General features: G+C 44.1%; 1 protein-coding gene across 2 annotated transcripts; it reads right to left on the bottom strand.

Moving 5' to 3' along the window:
- Positions 1 to 75: 75 nt before the first annotated feature.
- Positions 76 to 8,074, bottom strand: usp44 (ubiquitin specific peptidase 44). 2 transcript variants are annotated; one of them, XM_084039079.1, is made up of 6 exons: positions 7,994 to 8,074; positions 3,638 to 5,345; positions 2,611 to 2,809; positions 2,210 to 2,318; positions 1,872 to 2,122; positions 76 to 1,725 (listed from the first exon to the last, which is right to left on the bottom strand). In XM_084039079.1, the coding sequence occupies exons 2-6, from the start codon at positions 5,186 to 5,188 to the stop codon at positions 1,601 to 1,603; spliced, it is 2,235 nt and encodes a 744-aa protein (XP_083895205.1). In that variant the 5' UTR covers positions 5,189 to 5,345; positions 7,994 to 8,074; the 3' UTR covers positions 76 to 1,600. The 2 variants fall into 2 exon arrangements, with proteins under 2 accessions (XP_083895205.1, XP_083895206.1); XM_084039080.1 differs by lacking the exon at positions 7,994 to 8,074 and adding an exon at positions 6,000 to 6,086.
- Positions 8,075 to 11,944: the final 3,870 nt, after the last annotated feature.

Consider the following 11,944-nt stretch of genomic DNA (forward strand, 5'->3'; position numbering starts at 1 on the left):
TGTAGTCTTTGACCTCCTATCATGTATTTTATGATAGTTAGCAAATGCTAACTAGCTTCCTGTACAAAATAAGGACAAGCAAGACACCAGCATCTTTTGTAGAAAAATGAAAAAATATTCTCATTTATTGAGGTAATTTTCTCTAGAAAAAAAATTAAATTGAGGTAACAATTTGCATAGTATAAATTCCATAAATTTACACACACACACACACAGACACACACATCCACAGAGTAGTAATCAAAGAAATGCCAACAATGTGTCACAATGTCCGACAATGAAAGAAAAACATTATGGAGTGTGCTTCGAAGGGACCTTGTTTGAGGTGGAGAAAACATGTTTGTGTCATTTTCTCCAGTGTGGAGATAAATATATGTATACACCACAGAAATCCTGATATGTATGGTACTGAACATGTTAAAACAATACAGCATCTACACATACCTACAAAAAAGAACAGTCAAAACCGCTGGTGGTGGTGATGTACAACCAGCATTCAGCAGGTATAGAAAATGTTCAAAACAGGCCTCTTTTCTAAAACAAATTAAAAAAAAAACCTCTGAGGAGAATCATATAAAAATACATTCATACTCTAAATGCTGGTCTGGCTGGGACTGCAGCTGTGCAGAATCGATATGAACTATAAAAATATATTCTCAACAAAAGGGCACTTTGCTAGTAGACTGGTGTCTGGTTCTGTGTCGGTTTGCACTCTGAAGACATTTACATTCTGGAGCAGAGAGGTGGCAGCATTAAGCCAAAAGACATCCCTTTGGAAACTTCCCCCCTCTGTGAAAGAGGGGAGACAAAAAAAACAAGAAAAAAAAACCACCCGGCAATGTTGAACCGTTTTGGAAATGCTGGGAGGTTTTTCCATACACTTCCCCCAAGGCTTTGGCTTGAGGTCTGCCAATTTTCCCTGACAGACCCAGGAGTACTTCAGAGAGACATAAACGTCCTGCCCTGCTTGTATACTGATATTTAACTGTAAACCCAGTAAAAAAAAACACAATGCTGACGGACTATTCTGTAGAAATTAGTGCATTTCTGGCAGGAGATACAGCCATCTTTGAGGCCATTTCTAGTGAGTGAATGACTGATTTTACAATCCTATATCCAGTTCTATGACGACTATCTAAAGTGACTGAGAAACATTTCAGTTGATTCAAACAAACAAAAACAGCATTTACAATCAACAAACCACCAAACGCGAGTAGGCAGACACGTGAATGCACCTGTACGACCTGGAGAGGACACTTGGGTCTGTTGGCTGCTACCGAGACACATCTTGGCTGATACTCTTTATAAAATACAAATGTACACAATTTCACAGACATCATCATTTTAGAAAAAATACCTACATATAAACACTATATACAAGAAGTTCACAAAGCAGAACCAGGTTTTTAAAAAGGAGTCCTTCCTCTCTTTTTTCCCCCCTTATTTAGAAAAATAGACTAAAAAGACCCTTCCTTCCTTCCAGGACATAAAATGCCCAAAGAAAGAGGAGCCGAGCGAGAGGGAGAGCAATAGGTGGGGCTGTGCTGCTATCTTCCTGCTGAGTCAGCAGAGGAGGAGGATGAGGAGGGGGATTGTGGTCCTATAGCGGCCGGTCTTTGTCCTGAGTTACTCGCTGTGTGTAGAAGAGGATGTAGGCCTGAGCACGACAGACCTCCTCCACTGAACACACATTCAGCTTAGAGTCATTACAGTGAACCCAGAAGCCTGCAGGACAAAACCACACATCATTACTTTGATGAGGAAAGAGCAACGGTTCAATCTGAATGAACATTTAGTGTGGATCCTACACACCGTTATATAAATAAAGACCCGGGGCCTTTCAGTTAAATCCTGCTGCGCTCTTTACTCACCTCCTTCTGTGTTGTAGCAGTAAGAGGTGTAGTGGCCAGAGCCGAAGCCCTTCCCATGATGCATCACCACAGCGGAGAGGTCGTAGAGGAAGTGCTTGGGACGCGGCGAGCCGGCAGAACTGGGGCTGCTGGGACTAGAGCAGGGCACAACTTTGGGCGAGGGCTCTCTGCAGCAGTAGGGCTCCATGTCGAGGAGCTGGTCGAAGCTGACGTGGACTCCGATCTTCTCCCGGTGGTTCCGCCCAGACCACCTGTCGACCAATCACAAGACAGGAAGCCATTACTACACCTGCCTGCCAAGGGTGTAGTTTAAGGGACCTGGTGTAACATGATCCTACCTGAATCGTTTGAGGTGAAGCCGCAGGACCTGAGGCAGTTTGTGGACCATCAGCTGTTTTTGTGCTTCGGTCAGGAGGACAGGTTTGGAGGAGGACCGCCGTCGAGCAGCTGCAGACGAGAGGAGAGAGTTGACACACAAGGCAACTGAACTAACATGGCTTACAGTTTCCCTGATTCTAGATAAGTATGAACGTTTTCTTTAAATGGTTTGAATCAACAGTCAACATTTTGGGCACACAGGGTGATTTGCTGTGACACACAGACAGACAGACAGACAAGAAATCTAGGTCCAGGACAGGTTTGGACTAGTGAACACAAGGAGCCGTTAGTGCTAATGTGCTGGTATCACTGCCTCCGAGCTGAAGGATAAATGTATGTTTACATTATAGTTTTCACTCACAGTTACACTGCTCGCAGGCGTAGATGTTTCCCTCCAGCGCTTCAGTCTCTGTGAACTTGGCCAGCATTTCCGTCAAATGGCACGAAGCCTGAGCGGCCGACTCCCTGCTATTACTGTGATACCGCTCAGGAAACTCCAGAGACAGATCCCAGAAAGGCTCCACAGTGTTGGAGCGATGGTCACAGGCCAGGCACGTCACCTGCATATGAGAGAATAGTGCTATATCATACAATGGATCTTATATTATTTCAACCCTAAGTGTGCGCTGTTTCCCTGTGTCTTTATACTGGAACAAAGAAAATGTAAAAAAATTAAATAAAAGGCGAATAGCCAGTGGGCCGAGAAACCCCAAAACCCTACACAGCCCTCTATTCAGCAAGAGCAGGTGTCACAGTGTGTGCTCAGCTTCCACAAGTAGATACTAATCTCCTGTCCACATACTAACTCTCTACACTGCCTACATTTCTCTCCCATCACTTACTTGAAGTGATGGTGAACTTTGGTTTTATACATCCAAATGTTGTCATCGGTTTTCCACGCGTATGCAAGGTCTAACAATCACACTCTAAGCACATTAAAAACAAACCAACAAAGCAGAATTGTTCCATTATCAAGTGAGTCCTTGTACTTTGAAAATTCAATGAATTATTCATCAGATATAAAGCTATTAATTTGAGAAAGTACAGGTGTGCTTACACCTAAAAAATGTGCTTTTTATGTATTGGGAATAAATTAAAAACCCACTAAAATGGCAACTCAGGGAGCACAGGGGCAATTAATTAAAATAATTAATATTCAAATTAGTTTTAAACTAACCTTTTTAATCTCATCTGAAAGAAGATTTTAAAGGATCTATTTGATCTTAATTATAAATTAGTAATATAGTTCAGTCAGAGCTGATGAATATCAGTGGAGTTTGTGGGCAGATCTGAGTGGGTTGGTGTGTGGAGGCATCATGATGAGATCATCAGGAGAAGCTTGTGACCGAGTGAGTCAATGTGAAGGTGTTTGCAGGTGTGTGTCGTACCTGGCTGAGGAGCTGCCCATGAAAGATGGTGTTGACCACACTGAGCACCTGCTTGATGAGTCGTTTCTGTGGAACTCCTGCAGTGGTTGTGTGCTTGCCGGTGCTCTCCAGCTCGTGCTGCACCTTGTCCAGCAGCTCACACAGGAACTCCTGAGCATCCTGCTGAGCGTAGCCCCTGAACGCGGGGATCAGCTGCCACACCGAGTGCAGCATGGCAAAAGGCGATACCAGCGCCCACTTGCCAGACCACATCACCTGGAACAAGGTGTGCAGCTCGTGGCAGAGAGAAATGTGCTTTGAGCTGGGCTCTTTGGGTTGTATCAGCTCCATGCTGCGGGCCCGCGAGGCCCCGCCGCTCAGCCCAGACCCAGATCCTGAACTGGTCTGGAATCCCTTCCTTTGGATCAGGGGGACATGGGATGAGGCGTTCCCTGCCAGTTGGCCATGGACGGCTGATGCCAGAAGCTCCAGGGCCTGAGTCAGATCCAGGCGCAGAAAGCACTCCCTGAAGACATGAAGGTGGCTCAGCACCTGCAGGATAGAGTTCATATAACAGGTGTTGCCTAAATTCCTCAGGCCCGTGACTCCAGGAGTCACTGTGGGACGCCGTTTGAAGGGTGAGCCTCCCTGTTTGGTACTCTGCTTGCGGGAAACGGGTGTTTGGGCAGAACAAGGGGTCGCTGAGGGTGCTTTGGACTTAGACTTGGTGGTAGAAGAACGAGTCCGGGGTCTGGAAGTTGGTTGGACCGTTTTCGTCCGTCCATCTCTCTTAGGGGTAGCAGTGGCAGACTTCTGAGTCCTTGGCCTGCGGGTCAGAGATGGGGTCACGGGGGTTTTTGTTTTGTTGCGCGCACTCCGAACTGGTGTTGTGACTGCCACATCTGCAACTCTCTTGCTCTTCCGACGTAAACGGCGACTCTTCCTGAGAGGGGCATTCTCCAGCTCCTCCTGTAGCTGCCTCTTAAGAGCCCGCCTCCTCTCCCTTGCATCCCTTTTCTGCTCCTCCTCCTCCTCCCTCTTTCTCTCTTCTTCCTCCCTCTTCTTTCCGCAGTCAGTCAGTGCAAACCAGAGGCGGAAGACGCGTCCCATAAGCGCCCTGCGGCGATGCCAGAGTGCTGTAAACATCCTGTCCTCGTCCCTCAGTTGGAGCTCGCGGGCTCCGGATGGCATGAGGGCATCAGCGGCAGCGGTAGCAGAGCGGAGGGTGCGCCCACTACGGGTGGTAACCTCATAGCGCTGGCTCTGGATGGCGCTGAGGGTACTACGAAGCAGCTTCAGGTCTCCGGTGGCGTTATCATTCAGGACATAGTCGTCACACAAGTAACAAAAAACGTAAAGTTCATTAACCTCCATAGCCAACGGGTGGTGCTGCTGCTGGAAGTGCTGCAGAGCATGTTCCTCGATGTAGCGCCCGCACGCCACATGAGCACAGCCCAGGCAGGCCCATATAGACTCGCTGGTGTTGCAGTCCACGCAGTGCCACTTCTGGGGGTTGAGGATGGAGTGGTCTGGGGCCAGCCGCAGCCGCCCCACATGCTTACACCTGTCCATTACACACGCCCGCCTGCCAAGTTGGCTGTGTCGGTCTATAACTGACCGTCTGCGTGTGAGTCTGGCTGCGTGCGAGTCAACGTTTCACACTGGCTTCATATTGCCATGGTGACCATGGTGAGCTGAGAAATGAGACCCTCCCAGGGCATGGTGGCTCCTAGACGGGAGAGAGAACAGATGTTGTTAATCACAACATGAATAGATGGAATAAGAAAGCCGATACAGGGAAAATAAAAAGTTCTACATAATTATGTTGTTATTATAATCTTGTCTTCATATTATTTGATTATCTACACCTTGAAGGTCAGACATAGTTTTAAAAAGCACTTTTGGTGTATTTCATACCCTTACTGGAAACACGATAAAATGACTATCTCAACATCACTACCTCTAACCTCTCCACTGACTGTTTTATGAGGCAATAGCGACGCGGCAAACTGCCAGGTGGCAAGCAGGCTTTAACATTTCACTTCTACTGAGAGTTGCCAGGCACATCCTGGTTCTGAAAAACAGAAAGGTGTGTAAGTTAACATGGGCCTTTGAGCTTATCCAGAGATAAAAACTCAGCAGCCACAGAGATATCACAAAGATATGTTTTTGCTCAAAACTTTCTAATGTGACGGACAGCTAATAAGCGTTCCAGATTAAATCCCAGTCTTTGTTTCTTTTTATTTTGTTTTTGTTTTAAAGATTCTGATTTAACAATCCTATGTACTTTATTTGGAAGACAATTAAACTCAGGCCAAAACCCAACAATCAGTCTCCACTCAACATCTTCTGTTTCTTTTTCCTTCCCTGGGGGTTGGTGTACCTCAGCTGAGAAAGTGGGGATCCTTGAGTGGGCTGGGCCCTCCCAAACCCCCTACTGAGGTCAAACAAGTAAGATTATCCAACAAAAGGGGGACTGAGCTTGCAATGTGGTGCAGCCTTTGTGTGGGTACAGGACTGCCTTTTGCGATGAATGAAAGAGTGGAAACCAGGGAAAAGAAAATTATTGACTGCTAGGAAATGGAGTAGACAACAGAGAAAAACTAATGGTTGGACTGGAACATATGAAAGATGGGAGGGCAAAGAAACACGAGGGTTATAACTTCAGAAACATCCCATTTTCCGCTGTAACGTCTCTTCATTTCATTCAACACTTTCAAAAAAAGTGGGACTCAAAGCGCTCGCCCCAAACGTAGGCATTTAGTTACCAGAAACATCAAAGTGCAGAATAACAGGGCACGTTGCTATAATCTGCAACTACAAGAACCATGCAAAGGATCAGCAACATTGTAAATTTAAGCAATCACTACAGATCTGAGGTAGTTGATGCGCAGGGAATGCAGGGAATAGTGTAATGTATCAAATGAATAGTGAAATCTATGAAGGGAATAGTGTAATGTATGATAAAGGGACTAGTGTAATGTATGAAGGGAACAGTGCAATGCATGAAGGGAACAGTGCAATGCATGAAGGGAACAGTGCAATGTATGAAGGGAACAGTGTAATGTATGAAGGGAACAGTGTAAATGTATGAAGGGAACAGTGTAAATGTATGAAGGGAACAGTGTAATGTATAAAGGGAACAGTGTAATGTATGAAGGGGAAAGTGTAATTTATGAAGGGAACAGTGTAATGTATGAAGGGAACAGTGTAATGTATGAAGGGAACAGTGTAATGTATGAAGGGAACAGAACGGTGTTATATATGAAGGGAACATAACAGTGTAATGTATGAAGGGAACATAACAGTGTAATGTATAAAGGGGACAGTGTCATTTATAAAGGGAACAGTGTAATGTATGAAGGCAACAGTGTGGTGTATGAAGGGAACAGAACAGTGTAATTTATGAAGGGAACAGTGTAATGTATGAAGGGAACAGAACAGTGTAATGTATGAAGGGAACAATGTAATGTATGAAGGGAACAGAACAGTGTAATGTATGAAGGGAACAGTGTAATTTATGAAGGGAACAGTGTAATGTATGAAGGGAACAGAACAGTGTAATGTATGAAGGGAACAGTGTAATGTATGAAGGGAACAGAACAGTGTAATGTATGAAGGGAACAGTGTAATGTATGAAGGGAACAGAACAGTATAATGTATGAAGGGAACAGTGTAAGACTGCTGAAAGAGTTGGTCCAGAGTCTCCGAAGAATTATCAGCAAGTTAGCGCGCTTTGCCTGGTTTGTCCTTGTGACTGCGTGCTCTTAAGTTTCTGAACAGCCCACAAGCACACGTTAACAAGGGTGAAACAAGTTACAACAAACCATTATCAGCTTTCCTAGCCTTGCAACTAAGCACACGACATAGCAGCAAAACGAGACGTGTGATAATAACAGTCGAAACAGACCAACTTTTAAGTAACGTTACCTCCCCGGTTAAGGTAAGCTAGCTACAGATAGCGTGTAATTGATACAGCTATGGGTTGCGATTGCAAAATACTGAAATCATATACAAAGGGCATCATATCCATTTTAAAACCACACAGAATAATTGTCTAAAGTGTCTTAAAATACGAGTACACACAACGAAGCCGCCAAGTATGTCAGCCTTGGCGTTCTCCTTGAATGAATTAAAGAGATTAGTGAGCACTAGCTCTCCTGTTAACGTTAGCCTAGCATGCTAACTAGCGTTAGCCTTCCAAGCTAACTGCTATAATCCCAACAAGTTCGCGCATTAGCTGGAGGTCAGCTCCCTGCGGCCGGCTCGGCTTTAAAACCAACCGGCTGGACGTGTTTAACCAACTACAAACGTACCATCGGCTACACTGTTACACGTTTATCACGAATGACTGTGAGTGAAAATAAAGCAGCATACCGAGCCTCTCCTTCACCGCCGTAACTCCTCTGTTTCTAATATGATCGCCATCTTGTCAGTCCCCGTGTCGCGTGGTGTTGGCTTGAGCGCGTCCTCGATCCGTGACGTTGTTGTTGTTGTTGTGGTTGATGATGATGATGATGACGACGACGACGGTGAGTGTAACGACGTTCGCTTATCTTCTAATTAAACATCTATTGTGTATTTTATGTTGCATTATTCTGTCATTCTACTTTTTTGGCTCCTGTTTTATGTTTATTAGTTTAATGTCATACTTATTTTTCACAGTATTGCTGTCAGTTGTTGCATTGTGGTGCTTTAGTAGACCTACGTGTAGTGCTTTTGGTATTTTTTTCTTGTGTGTAATGTCACTTTGAGGTTTTTCATAAAAAAATAATCAACAAACCACCAAAGTCACTGATTTACATGAATGATAAATAGAAGTAGTGCAATTCTATACCGTTAGAGGGAAGTGTTGCGCCATTTACAATCAATTATTGTCCCAATGACTTTGTTGCCACCATCACTATTGCCATTTAAAAATTCATGTCAAGTCAATTGTATTCATAACTATTAGCACTAAGAAAAAGCAACACTAGAAAAATACTCCATTACGAGCGACATTTTCTTACATTCTTACATTTCTTATTAAAGCATCAAACTGTGTAGAATGCCAGAATTACCATGTTAAACCATTATATATTCTATTATTGAATTATTATTACTGATGCATTAACGTGTAGGCAACATTTTAATGTCGAACCTCATTAATGGTGGTTATCGGTATATGGAAATGGATCATATCTTATATGTTGCTCATATGTTTTGTTTTTAAAATTCTGCTAAGTAAATCCACATGTTGTCAAATAAATACATTGAGGTAAAAATAACAGAATTTCCTTTTGTCCAGACATATCAACTACAGAAAAGTGTGAAGTACCACAACATACTTGTTTATTCTCCGAGACCTGAAGTAATAGTGGTTATTATCAAACAAAAAACAGGTAATAACTGATCATGATCATCTTATACAATTCGGCATAAATACTTTTAATACTTGAATTGTATTTTATTTATAATAGCACTGCAGAATTTTTAAAAGTTACTTTTACTTAAGTAAAAGATCTGAATACCGCTGCCTTTAAATCTGTAAAGCCCCTTCCTTCACGGATCACAAGCAAGTGTGTTATCCTGCGCCCTAAGGCCCTGCGGTTGTACCTTTAGGAGGTATTTTAAAGTCATGTGTGCTGGTGTGGGATGCAGGTGTAGCGCTTCATGCTGGTTAATGGGGGCTGGTGGCGCTCCCCATGTAGATCCTATCAGTGTAACAACAACACTTTAATGTCTGCTGTGCAGATTTAAGTCTCATCTCCAACAATATCAACCATAGCAGGGAAATACATATAATGTATAATTACCATGTGATAAATTGTGCAATAATATTGTGTGACTGCACTGGAGAAGAAAGCCAATGGGGGTTCATTAAGGGTTGTTATTATAACACAAAGTGGATCCCTGTATAAATATTACAGTCATTTCCCATTAAACGGCTGTGAAAGAATAAAAGGAGGAGACGGTTATCATTCAGGAAATAACGCCCGAGGGAGGACTTTTAATCTCAACACACCAAGCTGACTGCATGTGAAGAATCCCTCTCATGTACTAATTAGTGGGGAACTGATCCATACAAGCCTTCTTAAACCCCCACTGAACAGGGAGAGTGTGGTAATATGTGTGTGTGTGTGTGTGTGTGTGTGTGTGTGTCAATGGACCAGAGGTTTGTGTGTGAGAGAGATTAAGGGGCGTTTGTGAGTGACTTAGAGAAAGAGGTATGTGTTGATGTGCCATGCAATGCCTGTGAATCACCTTTAATGTTTTTCTCTCTCCATGTCCCCGGGCCTTCACCGCCATCATGTCCACACATGCTAACTCTCCCTCCCTCCCTCCCTCCCTGCCCTCTTTTCATCTGCTCTCATAAACACACATTTTTCCCCCCCTGTTACAATACTTCTGAGGACCTCGTGTTGATTCGCTCACTTCTATCTTTAAAGCTGCATTTACTTTTTTTAGTTTGACATTGAACGAATACCCCCCACACAGTTATCACTCAGCATTGCTCGACCTTGCTTCGCTGCTCCTTTTAGCTCATTGTTTTGGTTTTGCAGCATATTTACAGTACAGTTGAATGTCACTTTTTTTTCATGAACCCTTGGTTTCAGCAAACAAGCTGATAAAGCCCTGCACTAACAGCACAGCACCAAACAGTACGCCTAGAAAGTGAGCTAAAATCTGTTTTTGCAAATGTTTTATTGGGAAGAAAAGCATCAATTGCATTCGTTGGACCTCAATACACACAATACTTCATGGTGAGGCTTACTGAAAGTAAACATAACATTTGTTTGCAGAAAAATCTTCAGAACAGAACACATGGGAAAGAAATATGAAGGCAAATAATCACAATTTCATTAATATTTACACAAAGATTAAAAACAAATGAGACGTGTGTATTCATGAGCTTTAAAGATGCTAGTATGGTGGTTTCGTTAGCTTTGGACAGAGCCAGGCTAGATGTTCCCCCCTGTTTCAAGCCACTGTGCTAAGCTACACAGCTCCTGGCAGTAGCTTCATATTTACCAGGCAGGAATCTGAGTTACTGATCTTCTCGTCTCGGCAAGAAAAAAAATTAGGCACATTTCCCAAAATACCAATTGTTCCTGTAACATTTGCTGACGTCAGGTAGCTCTTTCTCCTGGCACCCAAGGTTATGCATAGGGCAGAGACAACAATGGTTTCTTTTGAATCAACTAAAATGGCTAGCATGACTGAACAAGAGAAATGAATCCATCGTCAGTGGCATCCGATTAGAAAGATGGGCCTGTTTGCATGAGAGGTAAAGTAAAAGAAGAGTCGTAGTTGTCAGAAAACCCTCATCAGCACACATCTAAACCAATAAACTCCGGGTTTTTCACCCGCAATCAAACACAGACACGCAGGCAAACTTTTTCATTGGACGGAGGCGTGATAATGTCAGTGAAAGGAAGCCATTGCGGTGGTTTCATGGTGGTGTTAACGCAGCTGGATACGGTGTTGGTTTTGCGGCGGGTGAAAACGCAGGTGCCGGCCAAGCCAGGGGGGAAACGCTTTACATCGCCTGTAAACAAACACATCTCCTGAAGTTCCTCCTCTCAGACTCGCAGCCCGCCCGCTCCGGCTGGCCCAAATGTTAACGTTGGCTACTTGACAGCTTCTGATGCTTAATCTGTTTTTTTCAGAGTGTCCTGACTTGTCATGAGGCCCTGTTTTCCCTCCCAAAACCGCCTGTTGATGCGTGGGCTCGATGACATCAGGTCCTTGTTTTCATGGCTGCATCATAATCAGCAGCAGCGTCTCAATCACTCTGCTATGTCAACATCGTCCTCCCTGTTCTGGCTTGCTCCGATGATCTTCAGGTATACAGAAACATTCCTGATGCGTGTGTGTGTGTGTGTTTCTTTTTCGTGTGTAATTAAGTGAAAAGCTTAAGAGCGTGGATGGTTTTCTGAGGACAGAGCTGGATACTTCCAGGTGAAGGACGTCAGTTAAGGAGCTTCAGTATGCCAAAGTCCTCTCACTTCCTCCAGCTGATGGGATAATACTGACCATGTGACTCACTTATCCAGCTTCCTCACGCCAAACTCCTGAGGAGAAATCCCCTCTTTCCATATTTATTTCCCTCAGGACCTCTGGGTGCTGGTAGCTATGTGACACCCATTTGTCTGTCTCAGCGTGATGGGTGCTGCCGAAGAGGGGCATTGTGACTCCCAGCGAGAGGAGGGGAAGGTATCGGGGGGTGGGTCATTGTCCCCGAGCCTGCGGGAGCTGCCATGCACTCGGCGGCCAATAGCAACACAAGAATGTTGACAGGACAAAGGCCATAACTCCATTCTATAGCAGCACAAGCGGTGCATTGTG

This window comes from Eutrigla gurnardus, assembly GCF_963514095.1.
Source record: "Eutrigla gurnardus genome assembly, chromosome: 21".
Classification (NCBI taxonomy): Eukaryota; Metazoa; Chordata; class Actinopteri; order Perciformes; family Triglidae; genus Eutrigla; species Eutrigla gurnardus.